Source organism: Symsagittifera roscoffensis, chromosome 9, assembly GCF_963678635.1.
Source record: "Symsagittifera roscoffensis chromosome 9, txSymRosc1.1, whole genome shotgun sequence".
NCBI lineage: Eukaryota > Metazoa > Xenacoelomorpha > Acoela > Convolutidae > Symsagittifera > Symsagittifera roscoffensis.
In genome coordinates, this window is record NC_087070.1 from 1,606,353 (window position 1) to 1,632,626 (window position 26,274).

The 26,274-nt window shown below is 33.3% G+C and overlaps 2 protein-coding genes across 2 annotated transcripts in view; both read right to left on the bottom strand.

Annotated features, from left to right (window-relative positions):
- LOC134854390 (uncharacterized) overlaps positions 1–20,796 on the bottom strand; it is a 152,496-nt gene extending 131,700 nt beyond the window's left edge. Inside the window, exons 1-2 of the mRNA XM_063870619.1 lie at positions 20,719–20,796; positions 3,821–4,160 (exon numbers count right to left, since the gene is read on the bottom strand). Of these exons, the coding sequence (XP_063726689.1) occupies positions 3,821–3,869 (49 nt within the window). The 5' untranslated portion in view covers positions 3,870–4,160; positions 20,719–20,796. The remainder of the gene's footprint in view (positions 1–3,820; positions 4,161–20,718) is intronic.
- LOC134854592 (uncharacterized) overlaps positions 1–26,274 on the bottom strand; it is a 343,397-nt gene that overhangs the window by 251,174 nt on the left and 65,949 nt on the right. The gene's annotated exons all lie outside the window — the stretch shown is intronic.

Below are 26,274 nucleotides of genomic sequence, written 5' to 3' on the forward strand. Positions count from 1 at the left end.
GACATCTAAGCCTTCGCATCAAGGGTTAACAAAATTAGCTATAGCTCACAGTTATTTTGGTCAAAAATGAAAAACAAACTCTTTCTCCAATTTTGTTTTCTCTAAAAAAAATGTTAAATTTTTTCTTAATTTATCGTTTATGTGAACGCGGGGGAGCAAAAGGTAGCTTAGAATAAACTAACATTAGCTTAATAAACCCTTACAAAGATAGAATCTTCGCTCTATGATTGTCTTAAATTTGTAAGAACAAAAAATCATCTAAATCCATAGTTATTCTCCATTTTTGCCGTTTTGTTGGAAGCGATGATATAATTTTTTCCATATACGGGCCATATTTTGGGCCAGGGGTGAATCTAGGATTTCTCGAAGGGGAGGATGGGTTTTCAAAAAAATTTCGAAAATTTTGTCATTCTTTTTTTAGGTCGACTAAATTGATTTTCTGAGCTCTCCCAAAGCACTAAAAAACCCTAATTTTGGCCAAAATTTCTGCGCCGCAAGCAAAATTTTGAAAAAATAGGCCACAAATAGCGTTTTTAGGCACTTTTTGGAAACATTTTACCAAAAAATTGCTTTTTTTTGGCGCGCGCTCCCCCCTAAAAATTAGTATATATTGAGAAATTTTCGAAAAATTTTTGGGCCCGTCAGCCAAACTTGGATATCCCAAAATAGTACAAAAGAGGGACCCTTTGGGTCGGCACGGGGTCGATTCCCTGAGAGGGAGGGCGTCCCCCCTAAATCCCTCCCTGTTTTTGCGGATTTAGGGAGATCAAAAATTAGTTAGAAATCCGCCCCTGTTTTGGAGATTTAGGGGATCAAAATTTAGGGAATCTCAGAAAAAAAAATGGCTAATTTTCAAAAAAAAACTTGCCAAGACAATAAAATGTGAAATTGAGAAAGAAGGATATTTTATTAACTGCAAAAAAATAACATGTAATAAGGCAAACAACAGAAAAAAAATATCAAGCAAACAACAGAAAACTTAAAATACATTCAGAAGCATAGTTCCTTCCAACTTTTAGGGATCGGAACAAAAAAAACTAGAAGCAAAAAGCTGTAATCTTCATGAGTTTTTTCCAGAATGGAATTTAACAGATGCATACGTGTTTATTGAAACGATTGTTTTCCGTTTTCTGTTGAGTTTTCAGTTGATTGTCAGACAAGTTTCAGTTGATTTATCCTTCAAAACAGATATAATATTTAAGTTTGAGCTGCAAAAATAATAAGGTAACTATTGCTAAAAAGATAGTAAGAATAATTGGTTTCTGTACAAGTACGACATATACTATTCTAACCAGAAATTAAAAATGAAATAAAAAACAATTTTTTCATGTTGTGTTGTTTTTCTTTTCGTGAGTGATGAAAAGATCTGAAGGAGAGCCGAAAAACTGAAAATGCTCAAGAATTATAGTAAATGAGGCATAAGAAAAAAACTTAAGAGGAAGCGTCTCACATAGAATACGATATCAAAAAACAATGCAAAAAATCTCCTTTAAAAACAATTTCCTAACAGTATTGAGTTTTTTGGGGTAGCAAATATTTTTTTTTTTGGTTTTTGTTATTTAAACTAGCTGGTACTACTTATGGGTAATTACTAAGTCAGCTCTTACCTTCATGGTCTGTTTCAAAAATCTAGGAACTTGAAAATCCAAAACATTTTAGCTTGTCCGTTATTTATCGATTTAACATACTTTTGCACTATCGGAACTAGTTGCATTAGAAATGTTTTTCTGCCGTGCGATCTTACCGGGACAGAAAGATTCAAAGAAGCAAAGTTAAGATTTTTTGGTCGCCAAAAATCCTCTAGTATCGAAAGCATAAAATTTTTGAGCTAGAAATCGTTAAAAGCTGATCGTTGGAAGTTCTTATTCATCAGATAAGAATAATTGCTGCGTTTGTGCGCCTCTTAAGCAATACATTTTTTTTCACTGAAAAGTTCAAAATAGTTAGAAACCTGATATATGAATTCAGAATAATATTTTATTTCAGTCATCTAACGGGGATATCAAACAAAAACCGTTACGTTCATTGAATACTGATTTGATGTTTTGTAATTTCTAATAAATTTTGAAGTTGGCGTGCACGCATTTTCAAAACTAAACTTACCCAAGCACATCAGTTTTTCAAAATTGAAATAAAAATCTAAGCTCGGAGGTTGGCCAAAAAAGTCACTCAAACATTTAATCTCTCAAATATTTTAACCATTCGTGCACCAATGATGAAACAAAAAATCATTAAGTTCTATCCATTGTTTTATTTGTATTTAAATTGCTTTAAACTTGTAATTTACTTCATTTTATCAATTAAAAGAATGCTGCCAAATTGGCGCACCGGAGACAAACTGTTGGCTACTGAGGAATTTTTTTGGCCTTGGCAAAAAAAATTCATTTCTGTTTGGGTTGTAGGACTTTTTTTGAAGAATTAACCTTGAAAATCAAGAACAGGAACAGAATTGTTTTTGTCATTTATAAATTCAGAAACAGTTTGTCGAACCTTCGGTTGTCTTCCCGTAGAAGCCATATTTCACATAAGTCCTATAGAAAATCATTAAGCATGCATTGCTCCAAGAAAAACAAATTAAAAATTAAAACTCTAAGCAAAAACTGTCCAAATTGATTCTTGAAGCCAGGCATTTTATGGAGTAAAAACCTGAATTTGCGTTGACATTTTTCCAACTTTTTGAGTTATGAACAAAATCCTAATTTATTTCAGGTTCCAATGACAAAAACTCTTTTTTAGAATCAAATTCTAATCGTAGCGTTACGAGATAGGTCATCATCACCACATCAAATGAATTCTTGCGTGTTTGTATACAAAACATAATTCAATCAGCTGATATGAATTGTGCAAAATGTTAACTACATATCCCAAAACACCTCAGTCGTACTGTCAAAAGTTTGCTTTTCTGTTTTCTGATATTCAATGAATAAGTTTACACTTACCAAAATAGCAAAAAGGATGCCAAATAAGTGATTTTCAAGTGAGATATCAATTACCGCAAAATCAAGTGTTTACATTTTCAAATGCTTAACTTAAAGGATCATTTTGAACGAATTTTACATAGTATTTCTTTAAAAATTTTACAGCGACCGGCAGCAAATAATCTAAAACATCTTCTCTGATTATTCCAGTCTTTGATCTGAAGCCCTTACCAGTTATCTTAAGCCCACTTTTTATCTTTTTAAATAGTATTTTTTTGGGAGTGAATTTAAACAGTATTTTACTGAATAAACTGAGTGGAAAAAATTGATCATGCTAGGCGAAACTTTTTGAACGAGAAAATTTCATCGTTCAATGAGACAACTTTCCTCAGCTTTGTTCTTACCATCATTTCACAACGTCACGAAAAATAATTAGAAATGATGAAAACTGGCTTTTTCAGACCCGGAATAGTACTTTAAGTGCTTCAAATAAAAAACTGAGACATCAGAGTGAGTACTCCACATCATTTGCATTCGGTCAATCTAAAATTTTTGGAAAAGTAACTCATGTACATTGAAGGATATATCGTATTCATGTTATTTCAGTGCCATTTTAGTTTCACATTATGTAGAAATTCCTTAGTTTTTTCTCTGTCGAAAAAAAAACATTTGAAGAAGCGATAATTAACTTAAATGTGATAACGTTTGTCGTTAAAAGTTTTGGAAATTTGATAATGGTTCTTAGACGAAAGATATCTCGAAGAAATGGTCGATATTCGTTTTTAAAAAACGCTAAGAGGAAGATGAAAGAAGAAAAAATGCTTGGAAAACACAACTTCGAAATTAAAACTTCAACAAAATTACGAAAAAAGTACCAAAAAAATTAATAGATTATTTCTTACCTATGAAGAAGACAGCAGCTGCAAAGAGCATCAATAGTCTGTATTCCATCAGTGAATCACCTTAAGGCTGTTGGGTGTCGTCTCAATTCGGTGTTAATCGAACTTTTTTGAAAAGCCTTCAAATGAAATCAGCTGTTTTAAACTTTTCTGAATTGTCTTTGGCTGAGTTTTCTGGCTTCTTTTAGCCGAGTTGGCCTGATTTAAAATAAACCTAGTCGTCTCAATCTGGTTTGCATGCGGATATTTTGTTGTGTCAGTTGCAGAAATCGTTTTTCAGCATCAAATCGTGTCACAGCATGTAATCTGATGATTCATGTAATTCATTGGACGCAAGTTTCTCCTAAACGAAAATTGTTTTAAAAACCAAATGCTGCTCGCAAAAATTTTTTGAGGATCGAATGTATCTCTAGACATCGAAAAGCAATTGATAAGGGATTATAATCAAAAACAAAACGACAAAATTGTATGAAACCTTTCCCATTCATCTCGATCTCGAATAATATATATATTTTTTCAAACTTGAAATAAGAAATGAATAATAAGATAAGAAATGAATAATATAAAGACTTGCTCTTGAATTTCCGGCATCCAAGCATCAAAATGCAAGACCAACTATTTAATCGAAAGAAATCCTCCGTTCTTTCGAAAATTTTTTTAAAGCAACTGTGTTCTTACAAGCATACGATAGAATTGATCATTAAAATTTTGAAAATGAAGTAAAACTTTTTGCTTCAAAGTAATCAATCAGCTACTGTTTTTCTTTTTCGCAATCATAGGTAAAATTTTTTCTCGAACACTGATTTTGAAATTAAACTTAAATTCATTTGAATGCAGTGCAAAATTTGAACTCAATTTGGTTGATTGCGAGTAATTTCATTATACATTTTCGGAGTTTCATGCGTGAAAAACTTGGGATTTAAAAGGAATATTTGATTATCCGCTTACAAATGGGAGCTTTTTGTTTCACTCAAATAAAGGCCGACTTCTAATTTGACGCGAACTTCAGAGAAGGCGCAATTATCTTTTAATTGCTCCGCAAGTTTAATCTTTCCGCCCAATGAAATAAAACTCGGGCTGAAAAAAACTGGTATAATTGAGGAAGTTTGTTTCAACGACATTATAGTAAAAGACGGTCAAATATTATAATTTGGTTAAGACGTAAGTTTAAGGATAGTAATTAAAAATAAATAAAAATTGAGCACAATTGGAGATTATCTAACATCAAGTTAAACTTCACCATAAAACATTCGAGTCAAATCTATGAACTTTGTATGTTATTTATGTTTTTTCAAGAGCTTCACTGTTACTAAGAACCCATACGTAAAAATTGATTACCATTTTAAATTGCAAGGAGAAAAAAGCAATAAGGTTTTTCAGCCATTTGATTCTAGAGAAATTATAAATAAGAGTGCTAAAATGCTAAAGGATTATTAGCCTTTGATTGCCTGTTACTGCTGTCTTAGTTGTCATTTTTGAAACTTGATTGTTAAAAAAAAACACTCAGACTGAAACAAGCAAAACGAATTATGCATTCTGTTTCAAAAGGATTCTGTTTTCTGCAGGAAAAAAAATCTAAAGCATCTTAAATTTGCAAATTATGCAATTTAGAAGTGATTTTGAGAAATAGAAAAAAGGGGGAATCAAATACTAATTTTGCGCCGTAAGTATTTATTTCATCAGATATTGAACGCCTTTTTGTCTATGCTAGATTCAAACGATCAAAGTCGACTGAACTCTGAATTGGGCCATAACGGCGACGCTCCACGAGCGTTCGTTATAACAAATGCTATATTAATAATAACAAAGACCCTCGTCCAAGAATTTAAGAATACAGTTTTTTGGAATGGGTCTAAAAAATTTTTGAAAAGCGGCTAAATTTTCCAAAGTAAAGTTTTTTCTTTGTAATTCAAAAGAAGTAGAACTGTCTCAAGTGCAAGCAATTTGAATATCTTGCCAAGATCTTGAAGATGCTTAAGAGTTACCAAAGAAAGCAAACAAACTTAAAAAACTCTTTAACATTTTTTACAAGGTATTCAACACTCCGCAAAACATTGAAAACTGACAATTCCTCAGATTTATATATGATTGTATTTAAAGCTCCTTGCGTGAAGCTAAGATTTTATGGCGCCATAACACCAGCAAAAATGTGGAAGTTTTCCGAGAACGTCAAGTTTTAAAAAAATTTCAAAACTTGACGACAGTTTTCTTGACCAAATTAATTTTTAAAAATTCCCGATAACCCTATAAATAATCTATTTTGCCAAACATATCTAGCTCGCAGACAAAATTTTGGAAAAACAGGTCAAAATACAGTTTTGAGGTGCTGTTTTGAAAATTGTGACCAGAAAATTGCATTTGTCTCCGCTCAAAATTATATATTTATGCAACGCTTATTTTTTAAAAAAAAGATAGTGTCGGAAAACAGAAAAAAATTTTCTGCAGTTCTTAACAATATTTGAAAAACCCACAACAGAGTTGCATCAGTAATAATCTATTTTGTAAATATTTTATAGAAAGATTTTATGAAGTTGAAGTAAAACTTCTTACTTCGAAGTAATCAGCTACTTTTTTTGCGATCATGCGTACCCTGGTTCTGAAACTCAGCATAGTTTGATATGAAGTCATAAAAAATTTGAAGTCAATTTGGTTGATTGCCAAAAAATTTCTTTTTTATTAAATTACTCAGCATCATATTGCTTTAAAACTACATTTAATCTATTTTACTTTAATAATCGAACTTGTTGTACTTGCTAATAAATTTAAGCAAAAAAATGGATGAAAGTATCATTTTTTTTTGAAAATTTTATAGATGACTTTTTCTGTAAATACAGGTGAGTTGTTGTTGTAAGACAGTCTGCTACTTTTCTTGATTCAAACTACTTGTTAAAGTTGTCGATGACTTCTGCAACAGTTTATTTGATTGAAATCTTGCAGTTTTGCAAGGTTTTCTTGTCTATGTTTCTTTAACATCTACGTCGTTTGACAAAAAGACTGTTGCATGATTTTTTTTGTTTCCGACGTATTTTTTTCAATACATTGTCCGTATGCCAGTCAAATCTTTTTTCCCACAATTGTGGTAAAAAACTCAGTTTTGAGTTTTCTAGAGCTACTTATGTAGAAAAAGAACGATTTTTCATTCGGAAATTTGACCGCAGGAAAGTGAAAACTATAATTATTCAAACAAAAATAGCCTCGACTTTTTTAACAAATTTTGTTTTTTGACCTTTTCATATAATTGTTTCTCAACTTTTTGGACATTGCGACGCCTCAGCTTCCGTTAATTAAAGAATCTTCGACAGCTCAACTCAAACTTATGAATGAGTGAGCGCACCAGCGGATTTAGGGGGGGGGGGGGGGACGGACGCTCTTTCTTTCAGGGATTTGACCGCCTGCCGACCCAAAAGGTCCCCTTTGTACTATTTTGAGATACCCACTTTTGGCTGACTGACCCTAAAAATTTTCTAATGACGCCTTTGGCACCAGTTTAGACTAATTTTTTTTTTTGGGGGGGGGGGACGTCCCGAAAAAACGCGATTTTATTGTCAAAATTTTTCAAAAAGTGGCTAAAAACGCTTTTTGGCCTGTTTTTTCAGAAACTTTTTGTCAAAATGGGGTCTTTATAGTGATTTAGGAGAGTTCAGAAAATCAATTTGGTCGACCTAAAAAAAATGTCGAAAAAATTTCGAACATTTTTGAAAATCCGCCCCCTCGAGAGAAATTCTAGATCCGCCCCTGAGTGAGCGTATAGACAACTTGTTCGAGGAGTAAATCCGGACTCAAGGAGTTATCCTATTCATAAATTGATTTTTCCGTAGTTAAGATACAAAAAATATATATTTTTTCAGTTTTCTTCAAATCATAGTTCCGCTCTTGTTGTGAATTATGTGTCTTTTGAGTATCTAGTGTAAATTTGCCCAGCTTTTTTTGTAAAAAGATCGATTCTGAAAGATTGATTTGAAAAACCTAGGTTCAATCTTGCCCCAATTTGCTACAAAAGACATGAAACCCGTTTGGCAAACCTGAACACATTGAGGCTTGAGCTCAAAAGTTTGAAATTTGGCTGCATGGTTGCAAGAGCTAAACATACAAGCGACCTGTAACACGAATCAAAACAAGATGGAGCAGTGATTTGAAGATGATTGTGAGGCAATTGTCCCTGAAAGTCATCATATCTCAGTTCAAAAAAACGCAAAAACGTGCTAGGTTTGATTACTTCAGCAAAAAAACAGTGATTTTGAAATATTTCACGATATACAAAAGGTGAGATTTAATCACGGAATTGCTGGAAAGAAGAAATTGACATTATTGTTGCCCAATGCCTTAAATCTTGATGGAATTTTTCAAGAACGCGCATAAAAGACATAATATTTTTGTCTAAGAATGCAACAATAAACCTCTGCATTTTGAGTGTGGTGTGGTCAAACTTTTTAGGGCAAAGGAAGTCAGCCTCTCAAAAAGCTCTGCCCAAAGTGTCATAATTTTGACATTTTATCCCCCAAATGAAATTTTCGAAAATCTTTTTAGGTTCAGATGGTAGTTATCTAGATAACCAAGAGGGGGGGGGGGCGGCTTTTCAAAAAAAAATTTTGTCGACCTTTTTTTGGTCGAGCAAATTAATTTTCCGAGCTCTCCTAAAGCACCAAAAAACTAAAAATTTTGAAAAAAAACATACCAAAAAAGCGTTTTTAGGCACTTTTTGGACAAATTTGACCAAAAAGTCGCTTTTTTTCGGCGCGCGCTCCCACCTCAAAATAAGTATATTTTTGACGCGAAAGGCAGCTAAGAAAAGATTTAGGGTCAGTCAGCCAAAAATAGATAAAGGTCCGCAAGGGGTCGAATCCCTAAGGAGGAAAAGCGTCCCCCCTAAATCTGCCCGTCTCAGATGACAACAACAAATATTCCTATAACTTAGGCAGCCTGATGGTTCTGAACGTTAGTCTTTTGGCAAAACTTCAGTATAATTTTGATGCATGAAACAATTCAAACTACCCACCCTCCTTCTAGATAAAATTTCCGGCTTTAGAAAACATCTCTCCACAATTATAACAAAGCGTATTTCAGATAAATGAGTGAAATTCAGCAATTAATAATGAAATCTGAAATGATTTTCAGAGTTGGAGCTTTTTTAAATTGCGGGTATCAGGCGACGACAGCATATTGGAAGACCGATAAAGGGAGACAAATTCAAAAGATTAGACGCAAGACAGTTGACTTGCTCTCGCTTTCTTGACGCCAACTAATGCATGAAAAACCCCTTGAAACTTCGTCCACCGTCGTTTATTTTCTAATAAATAAGTTATAATCAGAAATTAAGAAGAAACGAGGAATCAAAATATAATCTTTCACTTAATAGACCAAGATAAGGTTCCTCACAGAAAAAAATGAATTCAAGTTGCTATCTAAAGCGCTATAGCTGTTATTTTGCCCCATTCCAGGTCCACATTTTATGTGTATACTTTCACGACCTAATTTTGGTATGTCCAGACTTTCGCGGGCCAGCTCGCGTCTTTTGCGACTTTTTGTCCTGACCCTTGCGACTTAACATATGGTCAAGACTATCCAATTTGGGTTTGGGATTTGGAGCCTCTTGCTGTACATCAATCATAAATTTTCCGACAATAATGATTTAAGTAAAAGATCAAAAACAGGACTTTTCAAAAAAATATATTTTCTGTTTTCAAAAACAGAATTAAAAGGTAAAAAAAAAATGAAGTAGAATTGAATAGGATGATGTCGAATTTCAGTTTTATGTTTTAAATTTTTTAAGTTTAGGCTGAAATTGAAAATACAGAACAATTTTTCTCGACACTAACAGAGTTTTTTTTTTTGAGAATTCGAAACATTATTATTAGGTATTCATTATGACTCTACACTAGAACTCCATGTGAGTTTTCCTTGAGGTAGCTAAAGTTGAGGGGAAAAACCCCCACCGTGCGTTATAGCGCCTTCATATTCCGTGAAGGGGTCGGAACAAAACTATACTAGAAGACTTGGTAGCCAAAAAAAACCTCACGTCCATTTGAGAAAATAATTCCGAAAATGTGAATCCCTTGCTGACAGATGACAATTCAAAATTTTACTGACCTGTATTTGTCCGCAGAAATCATTTTTTTTCCAAATTTATATGAAATTAGCTGGTTGCAATGAATGAAAACACTATAAGATAGGAGAACTGCTTTTCAAAAAGCTCTTCCAGGTTCGAATTTGAGGAGTGGAGAAATAACAATGCGATTCAATAAAAGGATAACAAGATTTGCGAGAGAGGGAAGAAATAAATTAGAAATTAATAAAGTGCACAAAGAAAGAAAAAAAACCAAAAAAGACAAGCCAAATTGGCATGTACACGAATTTCAAGCAAAAGAATGTAAAAGAATTTCACAAAAACGATGATAAATAATCTCACATATAGAAAATATGTTCCAAACTTCAAAAATGCACTTCAAATTACTTTCAAAAAGACAGTTTCTACACAACGTAATTTGATTTTAGTTGTTTTTAAGAAAATGAACAAATTTCAAGTAGTGTTTGTTTCGATTCGAAGGGTTTTTCGCCAACCCACTTTTTCTGTTTTGTTTTTGTCAAATTGAGTGGAAAAAGGAAAGAGTGAAAATGAAGCAACAGCGGTTTAAATTAGGTTGTGGGATTTGCAGGCTGTTGGGATTTGAGAACTATGAATGGTGAGGGTTATTGGGAATAATTGATGGCCCAAAAACTCCCCAAGCGCACCCCGCGACAGTCTAAACGGTCAGCCCAATTGGATTATAGTCCAATTTATCAGGATGTAATTTGTACTGTTTGTGTCACTATTGGGTCTTTATGTACAAGGGCTAGTTGTATAGGGTTGTTGTCTACTAGGTAATAAAGATTGAGGTATCAGGCTAAAAAGAATTGGGATTGTTTGTGGTGGGGGGGGGGTAGTGGTTTGGTTTTGCGCCATGTGAACAACAAAGGAGTTAATGAGCAGACTAAAACTGGAGGTAGCTTTGGGGGACTGTGATCTTGTAAGAAGGGAAATGAGGCGAATTAGGGAGTGGACGAACAAAAGAGCCGGGAAAAAGAAAAAAGAAAATAATCAGAAAAAAAAGAAAATAATCAGAAAAAGTGAAATAAGCCGGGAAAGCGTGTATTACATTATAACTGATTACTACACATTGATCGCTGTTTATTGTTTTGTTTTTGTCCCTATTTATCAGTTTAAAAGCTCAACAAACCCCCCCCCCTCCCCATTTCCCTCTCCTGACTTTATTATGCTCCCCCGTCCCTTTTTGCGTTTCAATGAGTTATATGGTACAAAAATCCCCATTGATCAATCAATCTATCTCCTATCGAGCTCCAATTGTCTTTGAGAATTTGTTTGATTATGAAGCTTTTGCTCTGAACAACATCACTTGAAAAGTGATTTGCCTCCGAAACAATCGATCACTGTCAAAGCCAATATCAGTTTTAGTTTCAGCTCAGCTAAAAAACAGTTGGAAAAACGAAACAAATAACAAGGAAACAAAAGAAACAGCTTCAGAGAAGAAAAAAATCGCGGTCGAAAATACTACAAGGACCAACCGAATTGAACCTACAAATGACTATAAAGTTCGTTTCACGAGTAATGATTGACCTTGCCGCTTAAAGTCAATTTTAACCACAAAGTTATTTCGAGGAGCTTAAACGCTTACGTCCGAGATAAACCACCTTATCTTGCTTTCTTTTTTTTTTGTAAAAAAAAAACAGGTGCGGAATTAAGGTTTTCGCGAAGATGAGGATTTTGGAAATTTTTTCTGACTTTTTTAAGGTAGAGCAAATTAATTTCGAGGTCCCACAAACACTAAAAAGACAACCACAAAATTTTAGCAAGTTTAAAGGTTTGCCTCTGGAACCCAAGAACATACAGACACAAAAATTTCCGCCTATTTAGTGCACAGTTTGGCTTCGTAATGACAAAGATCCTAACTTATTGCCATAAACTAAATACCTTTCATTTCACAATTCAAAAGCCTGTTGGCGCCATCCTTCGTCAGAACTATTATAAGTTGGTGCCATTTGAAAAACTAAAGGAATATCAACAGTGACCGTTGGCGAAAAAAAAATCGAAACTCGAAGTTGTGAGGTATTTTGAGTGCACCACCACTTTAGTTTTGAAACGCTGATGAAAGAAAAAATCTATTATTGGTATAAGTATGGGATCCCACAATGTATTCAGAGCTACGTGGCTGCTAATCCAGGAGATAATTGGTCAAAAATTGGGGCACTGGAAATGTCTCCAAAAAGTCAGTTCTTCAGAAGCTTAAAGTTGATTTGAAATTGGGAAGCTTTTGTTTCAGTTTTCAATACTTTACTTTTCTTGAAGTCCGTAAAAGAACAAATTCAATAATATTTCCGGATTTTTTTTGCTATTTCCTTCAATTTTTGGTTTAAGCGTCTTCTTCCTCTGAAATTGGTAAAATAATTTGAAGAAGTTCTTCTGTTATGTATGTATGACTAAAGGTCAGAAATGGTTTCAAGTTTTCCATTTTGAGCTTTCTTAGTTAATAACAACTGAATAAAAAATGGGTAACTCATTAATATGCTAATAGGCAATTATCGCTCCATCTCAATAAAATCATTCAATCAAAGACTTGAAGTCATTTTTGAAATAAATCTAATGCAAATTATTTTTTCCAGAAGGAAATGAAAGAAAGTAAGACTGCAAAAAGAGCAGGAAATTGTCAAAATTAATCTGATAATCCGAAAGTATTTATACAAAAAAGAAGGTGAACTTCGATTGCCTTTGAGCCTCAAATTGCATAGACTTTAATTTTTAAATGTTCGACCGTTTTTGCAACATTCCATGAATTTTTACTGTTGAATTTAACTGTAACTGCATTTTTGAAGAAAAAAAATATAGGGGAGGGGCGCAAAATATTCAACTTGCAATCCTACAAGACTAGTTTTTATACGTTGAGTGGTTTTGACACGCCGGTTGCTTTTGTGGCGCGGCGACGGATAGTGGTTGATCCTTCTTTATTCACGGATTTGTGGTTGTGAGGGGTTAAGTGCTTTTTGGGTGAAAGGGGCAATTAGTGGCCGGTTTTATTTGAGTGGCGGAATTAAAAGGATAAAACTGAGTTGATGCTTAGCTTGCATTGCAGAGGAAGAGAAGAAAAAGTTAACATTTGAACTCAAAGCGCATCCTCATCAGTTTTAAACAAAAATTTTGCTCTCCTCCTGAACTCAAAGCATTCGAATATCAGAGGAAAATATTATAAATTGTTCAACTAACTCATACAACGTCAAGTGTATTATTGATATCAGGAACGTTGACAAAATGATAGATCATGAAAACTGCATTTCTCTTCTTCTTACTGGTAGCACAGCATGTTTCGATAGCAGAAGTTATCACAAAAAATAGTGTAAACCCTATAAGAAACAAGACTGTTTGCATCAGTGCAAAACTCTGAGTGTTCCGCGACTGCCTTTGAAAATCTATGGAGTAAAGCGATGAAAATTCAAAAAGCGATAAAATTTGTCAAAAACAAAGAAAATTATGTTTAATTTTGTCAAAATAGTTTCGAGATTTTTTCTGAAAACCATCCCCCACACGCTATATGAAGCAAAAGATGATATATTTATGCAAATGGCAAGATAATAATAAACCAGGCTTCACTTCAATTTTGACGACTTTTAAGACGGATTAAATCTCGGCCCACGCACTCATAGCAAGAAATATATTGTGCGTTAACTATCCCATAGTGGCAAAATTGGCAATCGTTAAGGCACCAAAATTTTAGGAGCAAAGATCACAGATAAAAGAAGAGTGCTCGTATATCAGGACAAAGCCCTAAATTTTCCCACTGCATTTAAGGCCATATGAAAAGTTTTTTTTTGGTTCAATAATTGACAAATTATTTGAGAAAAAAAGAAGATTTTTGTCCTTTTTTCCTTCATTTTATCCCCCACATGATATGAAAAACACTAAGGGTGTGTTTGGCGTCTCGCGTGTTTGCGTCGCGATACTAGAGTAAAATTGTTCTTCTTAATTCAATTCGAAACGCATTAATTCGCTTCGTACGCAATTTATTGAACTTCAATCATACCAAATTGGCCAAGTTAGCAACTTTCACACGTCTGTAACTTTACAAAAAAATCATAACATGCGAAATATCTTTTTGAATTTGAGCTTATAATAACATTATTTCTCAGATGATAAAAAAATTTTTGTCAATAACGACTAGTTAATAAGTTAAAAAATGACTGAAAATAAACTACACCAAGCATAAAAAATTTGCAATTTTTTTGAAAGTCGGAACAATAATTTTTGTTCCGACTTTCATAGCGAAAGTAACGGAATATTTGTGACCGGGGTGGGTTATTTTTTCTTCAGACTAATTTCGAATTTTTTATGGTAAAGTTATGGGGGTTTAAAGAGCGCCATTTTGGGACAATTAACGCGCAATATATTTTGCGCTGTTAACGCGTAAGCGGAGATTTAGTCTGTCTTAGAAATCGTTCCAAATTGGTTGAAGGAAGCCTAATTGACTTGTTAGAAGGAGCGATATTTATCACTTTGTACTTTATATGGCGTGTGGGGTAATGATAATCACAAAAAATCTCAAATTTTTTTTTCAAAACAAAAATTCATTTCATTTCTATCACATTTAATCTTTTCATGCTATTACTGATTCATAGACTTTAAAGGAAGTCGGAAAAGTCAAGGCTTCTCCCTGATGCAAGCAGTCTTGTCTGAATTTGAGCTCAAGACAACATTTTTTTTCGATGTTCTAAAAAAACTTCCGTCAAAAATTGTTAGTTAAGAAAACACGCCGAGCACAGTTATCTCGTCTTTTTCTTCGAAAGCCGGAACAAAAACCAAGGTTATGTTTCAAATTTTTCCAAAAACTATTTTTTTGTTTTTGGTACAAAGAAGGAGTTAAAAATGTCGTTCTAAATCGCATCCATGTTTTTTAGGTTTCTGTAATCGTTTATAACGAATTTTTAATGGATGTTGTGACAATATTAATTGATTATAACTACTAATATTAGGTACTTAAAATTTTAAATTCATTTATTGGCTCTTTTTCCTTTTCCCCCATCTCACATGAGCATCAGTTTTATGGTGTAACGAGCGGTTTTACAAGGATAAAAAAGGTTTACCATGGCCATATTAGTCCGTATGCCAATTTTCAAACCAATCGAATAATTTGAACAAATTTTTCATTCGTTAAACTTTCAAGGTGTAGGGGGGGGGGGGGGGAGCCCAATTATAAAACCTTACAATTTCAAGAGATAACATTTTCCTATAGTCAAACATAACTGATTCTAGTTCCTTCAAAAATCTGTTAAAAGCGTAATCGATTTTTGTCTGTTATTTTGCCAAAGTGGTATCACATTAAATAAAAAAATTTATATGGCGAACGCCTTCGTGGAATCAATCAAAACGATGGAAGTTCAAAAAAATGGTTTAAATTTACTGACGTGAGCGCAACAGTGTAATCGGTAACTAGATTTTTGTCCAATTTTCATTCCAAAAAATCATTCCAAAATTTGTGTTTCTTAATAGGAATAAAAAGTTTCTGGTTTTCAGCTGCTTATTAAAATTAGTAGCATAGCAGCCGTGGGAGGCCCCAGGACTGGGGGGTTTGCTTCCAAAACCATGGTATGTAAGTTCAGCGCGAACACTTTTCGTTTTGTGTTTGATATAGAACGCTCATTTTAATCCCATTAAAAATAATTAATTGAGATTCTACCAATTGTATAAATTGCGAGCGAAATTCGTTTCCGTTCTGACTTACTTGGCTTCATTTGTGTGAGCAATGATGTTTATTACCGCATTGCAAGTTTTGTATCACAAAATAATCTCTCAGTGTTTTCGAGTACTTTTCGAATTAAATCGTGAAACACATTTTTTCGATATCGTGAAACACATTTTTTCGAGTGCCGGCTACTAACTTTTCGGCCTAGTAGTTTCAATTTTTTTTGTCGTTTGTTCTTGTGTCATAATTCTATTTAATATTAAATAACAGTAATTATCATAAATCCGAAACCACCGTTCATTACAGAGAAAATCTTTACAGAAATTGTACAAAGGCAATAATACCTCTAAATATGCGGTTTATAGTAATTTTAACGATCGTTTTTTTCATTGATGTAAGTAAACAGTCACGTGAAATCTCTGCTTAATGCGAAACAATCAACTAGGTAAAAAAAATCAGGTGAAAATGTTTGAAAAATCAGATGAATAGTAACTCTGCTTTGTGGATTATCTGTTTTGATGTCTCTTCGCCCTTTACTTACCAACAGACATCAATGCCAAATAATTCAGCCCTGAAAGCAAAAAACTCAAATTCTTTAGATCCATTGTTCAAATGCAATAGGTTTTATATGTTTTTTAATTTTCCAAAACAATCTTTCTACAAGAATTTGATTTTTTCATTTACGCAATTTGTAAAGCCTTTATTTGCCATTTTTTATGCAACCCCATGTAGAAATCACGCTCAAAAACTGCTCAAGATTTGAGCGGTTTTCCGTCACGGTTAGAATGATTTGAGTATTTTGTAGAGAAATTTTCCAATCCCCCAAATCTTGCTTGAAAAATTGCTCAAAATCCGCTCATTTCTTATGATGGTTTCGAACGGTTTTTTGAGCAAGATGTGAGTATCTTTTGAGCATTTCGAAGTAAACAACCAATCAAACCGTTTTAAATGCACCAAAAGGCAAAGTGACTAAAATACTTCCTACAACTCGACCCTGTGCCTGTACAAATCCTGGGTGTACATATATGCATAAACACGCACATAACTTATATGCAAAACGCATATTGCTCGGTTTTGAGTGGTTTTTGTAAATAACGTTCCAAAACCGCTCAAAAACCGCTAATTTCATAACAAGATTTTGTGCGCACTTGTCTAAAAACCGTTTAAACCGCTCAAAATTTTGCTTCAAATCTCGCCTCGGGATGTACAACGTGCAGCTCTTTTTAAAACATTTTTTCTACTTTTGTTTAGGTCGCGCACATAATCATGATCTGCAAAAACTCAATTACTTTTGCCATTCGCTTGATGTATTAGGACCCAATCAACGCTATTGACTGCAATCAAAATGAAGATGGCCGGTAGTATATTTATTGTTTCTTAATGTCAAAGTTCTCTGAGAACTTGAAAAATTAAAAGAAAGTAAGAAGTGGTTTTTTTCTTCTTTTCACTTCATCTTTCAATTTTTGTTTAAAATTGTTCTTTTTTATTTGAAAATTTTTTGTCGTTTTGTCTAAAGTTTTTTAACTAAAATTTCCAATTTGTTTCCCTTCTGACATTGCAACTAGTGATTAAAAAATAATAATCATAATCATAAAAATCATAGTGTTTTCGGCGATTCGCAGAGGATCTATGAAAGGCTATCCAGCCTGTCTCATCATAGTCTGTTTCTCTTATTTCCCCACATTCTAGACTGAATTATTTTGCTGATCGAAGCTCTTTTCTTGAGCCTCAAGGCCATCAGAAGCTAGCAAAAAGAGACGAAAACAGCTGAGTCGAAAAAATATATGTTTTTTTTTGGAATAAGTGAAAAACTATTTTACAGAAGTGAATAACTTCAGAATAGCTGTCGGTTACAGAAATGCCAGCCTTAAATACATTTTCACTATTTATCTAGTGACCAATAATCGCAATAAGTAGGTGCACGACAGTTGATCCGAAAGCAGAAAACCATGAAAAAAATTGGAGCGATTAAATTTTCAAGTTTTGAATTTTTGCACTACAACAGACCAAAAATAATTAAAAATAACATATTTTTGCTCTTCAAAGGACACAAAATTAGATGAAAATGTCGATACAGCATAAACTGCTGCAAACATGTAGGCCGAACGAAAGATTCAATTGAAAAAAAAAACAATAAAAGAAAATCATGAAACGCCAGGGCTAAAAATTTTTAAATTGCAGGAGAAAATAAAAAAACTTGCAGTTACAGGGAAAAGTGCTTAAACACAATAAAATCCGCAATATGCCAACTGAGCCGACAAAACATTAACTTCTGATTCATGTATACTCAAATGAAAAACAAGGTCCGGACGAGACTCGAACCCCAGACCAAAAAAAGGACAACTGCATCACCTCCAGAACAAGTGGGAAGGAGACTGGACTTTGTAAAAGTTCACTAATGAAGCTAGTTCAATTTCTTACAAATGTGAAAAAGTTTGTCTGCCGGAATAAAGTCTAGTTACCGATTACAAGGCACTTGCTCTCGCAAATATAACAATCAAATTTTTAACGTTTAGTTTACTCTATGCTGATTTTTTTGGCCAACTAATGTTGCTCAGAATAAACAAAAAAATTAGCGGTAGTTCAAAACTGGAAGCACGGCAAACATCGTTAAAATATAAAAACTATTCAATTGACCAGAGTTCTAAGGAATAAAATTATAAACAATGCTTATTGGAAAGCAAGTGTTTTTCACTTAATTTTGATACTTGTTTGAAAAAAATCATCTTTTTCCAATTTTCTTTTTTCTAATCGACAACCCATTTTTGATTGAAATTTATTTCAGTCAGCATTGATCAGATAAAACAAGAATTCTTGAATCAAGTCGAGGCCCTGATTGTTTCGTGTGCGCCTCAATGTCTATGACATCATATAACAAGATGATTTTTTTTTATATCAGTGCTCAATCGTAAACACTTTTGAGGAAATTGAAAGTCTGGAATTTGTTATCGAGTCTGAATTTTGCAAAATTGGTATTCAGGGATTATTTAAAGCTTGAGCAATTTTGTTTCACAATATTTTATCATTCTGAACATCGTGAAAATTTTTCCAAATTTTTAAAGAACCTTGCTTTATTTTGCGTCATTTGCTGAAATTTAAAACGGTTTCCTAAATCATATGATGAATTGTAACACAACATATTGTACTACAGCTTGCCTCTGCGAATTTTAATGTTAATCACATCGAAACAAAAAAGCAATAACATAACAAGGGTTGACGTCTCGGGCCAAAACATGTATCAAGTGTATAAAGATACTTAACTGGTGATCATGTTTTGTAAAGTTAATGCGCTCGATAATTGTTTTTTATTACTATGGTTTTTTTGACGGGGTGCTGTTAATACGTCAGCGGCGAATATTTCCCGCTCAAAAAATTCGAAAGTGAACTTCGAGAGGCTGCTATCTGGTCTTATTATTCTGTGACTAGTTGTTAAACGTGTCAATTAACTCTGGGAAAACTTAGAAAACAATATTTTTTTTTATAAAATTCACTTTTTGTTAAAAATACTTAGGTCAATTTTTGAAAAAAAAACTATCTATTCATAGCCATCATTAAATGGCAGTGGGAATATTCAAGACCTGATACAAACAGTTTTTTAATATATTTTTTAGTATAAATAAAGGCGTATTATTGGAGTGCGCCGTTGATTCAAACGTTTGAAAGAGTGTGTATTTTGTAGGTTATATTGGTGCAAAAATTTGAATATCCTGTTAGAAAAAATTTTTGAAAACCAGCATTTGCCAAAACTTTCTTTGTGAGATCAATATTAGCTGCGTATAGCGTGGTAAAGTTTCAAAAACTTTATATTTTAGATTTGATTTCCTGTATTTAGCGGAATTTTGTTTAGCGGAATTTTGTTTAGCCGAATTTTGTTTTGATCGCTGCCAGTCGTTTTAAGTAAACACAAATCACGTCAATTTTCCATGCGGCATCAAATACTGGAGTTTTGTTTGCTCAAGTTGTAAGAAGTTGAATGATTTTCACAATTTACTGCTTCAAAGTTAGCTTCTATCTAAAGATACAACCTCATCAGCATTTTTTCTTTTATATTTTGAATGTCTCTCATGCAAATTAGCGGTGTCATTTAGTTCATAGAAAACGCAAAAAGTTATAGAATCTAATAAACAAGAAAAATGAGTTTGAATAATTAATGGAAGCTTGGTAGTCATAAAATTCCATAAAATGCACAATAAAAAAAGCAAAAAATCTGTTTTTTTAAAGTATTTTTCAAGTTTTGGCCTTGAGAGATCAAAGTAGGTTTCAGATCCCGAAAACTTTGTAAGATGAAAATTTCAGTGCTAAGCTCGGTTCCTTTGGTAATGGTATAGATTCCACGGACAATTTTGCTGGATTTTATCACAGTTGCAAAATATTTTAATTTAAATGGAGGAACAGAACTGTGAATGAAAGACAAATATTAAACTCAAGACAGATTTCAACTACAAAATGCAAAAAAAAGAACTTCAGAGAAAATGTAGAATTCAGAGATAGATGTTTTCCAAGCAAGGCCTTAATTTAATTTCAAAAAATATCTTTAAAAAGAAGAACCACTGGTAAAGTTTTTTTGAAAATGCTCAATCAAACCAATTTTTTTTCAAAATAATTTCAATTACACATCTTTGGTTTCAGATATTCGCAAATTATTTTCGGATTATTAGTATATCTGTTTTTAACTCCACGAGCTGATCTATATCTTTCAAATTGCAGTGATTTCTATCAAAAATTGCTAGATTTATGATTTGTCGGTGGTTTCCGCAATTAAGCCAGCGCTAGTTATTTCATGTCCAAGGCCAAATTAGCGGATGCAGTGACAAACTGTAGAATCCAACAACAAAAAAGCGGAAATCACTGATTAAGAGTAGAGTCCAGTGATTAGGTGCGTAATCCGGACACAACAAAATTATTTTGAAAAAAAATCTGCGGAATCCAGTGACAATTACTGGAGTTCGTTTCGTTTTCTGCTGAATAGCATAGCAGCAATTTATTTTTTCAGAATTTTGTGCAAGCATCATCCTGTTTCTGTTGCAAAAGCCTCATAAATCATTTTTAAAATGTGTCTGTGGATTTCTTAAGGGAGTGAGCCAGCTTCTGAACTCTGTTAATAAACTGAACTTGTCGTGTTAATGATGAAATAGAGAAAAAAAGATGATTGAAAAAGAAAAAGTCAATGAAACTCACACTTGGCGTGATTGGCACAGTGTAAAAAGTCATATAGGCTGACTACTGTTTTCGCTGTCGTTACTTCAATCAAAAAGATATTTTATTAAATTATATTGACGATTGTTTCGTCAAAACGGACGATAAATTTCATTTTCAAATCAAACTTCCAAAAAAATAGTTCAAATGATCCAATTTAAATTTTAATGGGTCAGTGGTCAGGAAAACATTGCATTTTGAAGGTCAATAGAGGTAATGATATCATATAAGAAGGTATTATTAACCTTTTGGATTGTTTTCGACACGATTAAATTGAATAAGCTCAGGGGAACGACGTAATTAGCCGGATTGAAATAAATTCCAAGTTGAAAAGTGGAACAGTAAAAATGTAATTGAAATTGGAACATCAATATTTGCTGTTACAACTGCAACTTAACCATATCGCCCATCACCCAGCGGGCAAATTTTGTTCATCTTACCTCTTACTCAAGATAGGCAGAAAAGTAAGTCATCATTATTCTGGTCGAGAAGGACAAAAAAAGCTGCTCGGGTAGAAAAAAAAGAAACATGGGAATAAAATAGAGAAAATAATCTAATAGAAAAGTGCCTCTTAAACTAGAAAGCGAATCTTTTTTTGCTTGCATCATAACTGAGTTACTGGTGAAAATTAGTGAAAGTTATGCGCTGGTATATAATTGTAGTTATAAATAAATAAAACATCGTCCACCGCACTTGAATTACTTTTTTAACGGGTTGAACAAAAAAAATAACTGTCACCAAAACTAAATTTATTTTTGAATTTATTATGCCTTAAAAGGGTTTTCATAAATATAATAATGACCTTAGATGGTTTATGATGTTATGATGACAGTTTGTCACAGGTGGTTTAAGAACTACCCAGTCTAAAATAATTAGACCGCGAAAGGACTAATAGAAAAATGCAGAATTGGGTTGAAGTACGAACTCGTTGCGTTTGAGGTAATTAGGGTTTATACACCTTTAGTTACGTATAGCTAGTAGCATAAATGAAAAGCAAGTTGTCATTTTTCTAACCCAATGAACCATCTTAAAATTATGTAGTTAAAGTTAACTCAGGTTTGTAATATCAAAATTCAATAAAATGGCCATTTTCAACTTCAAAAAATGATATTTCAGTTTACTTTTCTGCTTGTATTATGTATATAGTCCTAAAAGATATCTTTGAAAAGGAGATTCGTTCATAGAGTTTCAATTCAACTACTCAGTCAAATCAAATATTTATTGTTAAAACTCCAGAGAACCCATATTTTTTCAAATTTGGTGTTAATTACTGTATCTCTCTCATACAGTAAGGAAATTCAGGGTTATGTGGCGTACACCAATTGTCAGAGATAGACCCTTTTGCCCTTTATTTATCAAGCCTAGAGTCGGTCTAGACTGAAGCAAAAAAAATGTGTATATGCCATGCCGCCTTTGGACAAGGTTTGAAAACGAGAATAGGCAATGCCAACACTAATTAGTCGATTTGTAGCATGCGCATGTCATCACACTTTTTTTAACATCTCAAACTGTCATAAATACAAAACAAGACTGCTCGTATCAGGGCGAAGCCCTGAATGTTCTGACTGCCTTTTAAGGTTTGTGGAGCAGTAATAACATTAAAAAATTAAATGAAATAAAATTGAAAGAAATTTTTTTTTTAATTTGAAATTTTTTTATGAAAATCATCCCCCCACACGCCATATAAAGTACAAAAGGATAGATTTCGTTCCTTGTAACAAATCAATTATGGCAAATAAGCTTCGTTCAACCAATTTGGATCAATTTCTAAGACGGATTAAATCTCCGCTCACGCGTTAATAGCTGGCCAAATGGCCAAAATGGCAACCTTTAAACCCTCATATTTTTACGAAAAATGATCACAGGTGAAAGGACAACAATACCTTTTGAATGATTTTTAAAAATTCCGTCAAAAATGGCTAGTTAAAAAGTCGAAATTTGTCTGAAGAAAAAAAAACCCACCCCGAGCACAAATATTCCGTTACTTTCGTATCGAAAGTCGGAACAAAAACTTCCAACACTTTTTCAGCAAGAAAATAAAAATAAGAACCTGCAGACGAAAATCAACATCGAAACAAGAGGACTACCATATTAGCACCAGCAGATTTAGGGGGGGGGGAGGCGCCCTCGTGCCGCCGACCCAAACGGTCACCTCTTTGTACTAGTTTGAGATATCAGTTTTCGGCTGAGAAACCCTTAAATTTTTGGTGCCAAAATATTTTAACTTTGAGGGGGGAGCGCGCGCCGAAAAAAACGCGACTTTTGGTCGAAATTTTCCAAAAGTGCCTGAAAACGATTTTTTTGGCCTTTTTTCAAAAATTTGCCTGCGGCGCACAAAATGTGGCCAGAACAGTATCTTTTTACTGCTTTGGGAGAGCTCAGAAAATCAATTTGGTCGACCTAACAAAAGATCAGATTCAGATTTTTTGAAAATCAGCCACCCTCGAGAAAAACCTAGATCCGCCCCTGTAGAAGACTTAATGTTGGAAGCATTTTTCAAAAACAAAACTTGTCAAATTTATTTGACAGGTCTACCAGGCGGATATTAGCACTATTTGAGATTAAAAAAATGAAGCAATTTATCAAACCAATGCTACCTAAAAATAATTTTGTCAACAATTATTTTGTAAATGACGACAATTCGCAACAAATGACAATTCTTTAAAGTAGTTTAAGCGGAGAACACTGATTCATAATCACTATTTTTTTGCGCCAAAAAAGCTCAGATGAAACTTTTACATTTTTGAAGTATTAATTATTACATTATTAACTATTACAAATTGTTACGAATTGTCGTTTGTAACGAATTGGCGCTTATAACGAGGTTGCTCTATCCTAAAAACTTGATTCTGATCCAAACTAAGAGAATTTGAAAATGAGTTTCAACTGATAAAAAACCTAAGGCATCATATAACTGTTTCGCAAATGGGGACCGGCCTATTAGCATGTGTGTCAATTAGCATGCATATGAAACTTTTGAACTATTTCGCGTTTTGTTAATATAAATTTGAAAATCGCAATTTTTATCAGTGCATATTTAGTCAAATTTTTAATCAGGCAAAAAGGAAATTCTACCTCCTCTAGTAAATCACATTATTTCGAAAACAAATGAAAATTTAAATTTGTTTGTTTTTCATCTGAAAGCACAACCAGTTGTTTAACTAACGCATGCTACCAGTTGAAAAAACTTTTTCAACAAAAATGTTTTTTTCCAATACCTAGATAACTTTTTAACCTTTGTTTCTTTTTCTTTTTGGAATTTCAAATCACAATAAAAAAAAATATGATAATCAACTTGATATTGTATCAGCAATGTTTGAGCATCTAAATATGCGTCAAAAAACACCTTGGGCCATAGCTCTTTCGCATTTATAAAGGTCAGAAAAAAAACAGCTTCGAACAAAAAACAGAATGAACCGAATTGTTTGTTAAATCATTCAATCACAGAAAAGACAATCGATCCCTCTTTGAAATTTGCCAAAGATTATTTCTAGTAACAGTAAACGCCATCGGATTAAATTCTGTGTCAGTGGGCATCATGTCAAATCAGTGAATTTTGATTCGAGAAGTTTTAAAAAAAGCCATGACGATACCTCCGATTACGCTTTAAGCAACAAACATAAATAAATTTAAAAATTTTATTCCAAAAGAATCACAAGTCTCATAACAAATTAGGGCAACTATTTAGCTAGAAATTCTGATTAAGGCAAACCACAGACATTTACCTTTGAGATGCTGACCCTAATGACTGGGTATTACAGAAAAAAATTTTCGATCAAAAATCAAAGCAGACGACCAATCGAAATCAAAACAAATAACAAACCAACAGCATTAAAAAAACCAAAATTTAAAAAACGACCGCTGGCCGGTACTGTTCTGCTAATTAGTACTATGTGTTTAGAAGTGCCAACGGATGACTCAGAAGAGCCTCAAAGTTGTTAGTTACTGGAAGTGCAAAAAACAATTTTGAAACTGATTTCGAAAAATGTCAAGACTGATAATCGAAGAAAATCTTACAAAAACTTTCACCTACACAAGCCCGAAAACCGAAACTCGCGTATGATTTTCATCAAAATGATTTTCAACAAAAAAGAAGTTTCATTTTTTGATTTTCAAACAATTTTCAACAAAACAGTTCTTTTTCAATGCAGGATTTAAATCATGCACAGAAGCAAAGCTGATTAGGGCAAGCACAAGCAACGCAAAACTAAGAAGAAGCTTTTATGAAGCAGTTTGATAAGAAATAACAGACACAATTTTTGAGAAAGAAAAGAATACGCCTGTCAACAGATTTAAATCGACCACCTCTGGAAAACTGAGCATTAGTTTTTCAAAGCCAATTGTCCAGCTGTTTTAATATTTGGAAAAATTTCAAATGCAAAAACCACACTCCATAAGTAGAAAAAGTGCCTGCTAATAATCTCTACCCTAAAAGTTTAACTCAAAAATTGAACTTACACTTGAGCGAGTTCAAGTGGCTAAAATGAGTTCGTACCATAGCAAAACTGCTTGTATCCTGGAAAAAATAAAATGATCTGAGTGCCTTTTACATTTTGAAGCAGTTTTTCACAAGAAAAAAAGAATTAAAGTACAAAAAAAATGTTAAGTGATTTACTTTAGCAAAAATCTCCCCTAACGCCCCAAAACGAAACAAACTTATATTATTAAGTTCAATTTATTCAACCATAATGGCGTCTTTATATACTAATTACGAAATTGGATGTTCGTGTGCTGAAAAAACGCAATTCTTTTGACATTTTTCCAAAAAGTTTCATAAAGAGCAGTTTTGACATTGTGATTGTGAGTAACATAGCACCGTAAAGAAATTGTGGCAGAAAATAGCACAAAGTAGAGAACGAGAACCGCAGTAAGTAGAAAAACGCTATAATAGCACGGAATATATTGCCTGTTAACTATCCCAAATTGGCAATCTTAAAACCCATCATAATTTTGCAAAGAAAGTTACTGACAGAACAGTTTCTCAAATGAACAGAAAAATTAGACAAAATCAGGATTTGTACTTGGTTGGGAGACTTCGACCTCAAGTATTCTTTCAACTTTTTTTGAAAAAGCTAGAAATCTGTTTTTGCGATGGACAGATTTTCAGCAGTTTCAAAACCAGAGGCGACAACAACAGAAAAACCTAAGACTCCGACTTAAATTGCCTTTCGCAAACAAGAAAAATTATTCAAATAAGGCAATAATGTAAAAATTTTGATTAGTGCTGATAAATATATGACCTCCAAGTCAAAAGCACCAGTGACCTCGAGCATTCAGGTAGACTGCCTTGCACAGCTGGGCTACTGACTCTTACTGTACCGCAAAAGTGTTAACAGAATGAGCAATGCAAACTGGATAGAAAAACAGGGTCGTTTTACAAGACTCGTGATAAAATAAAATAAAGCCGAACAAAAAGAAAAAAAAACAATTTTCGTTTTATGCTACAACCTTTCATTTTTTATACTGTCGCGATGGCTATCTCGTTGGCTTTTATTTAACAAAAAAATTGTTACGAATGTGATGTCTTTGTAAAACCAA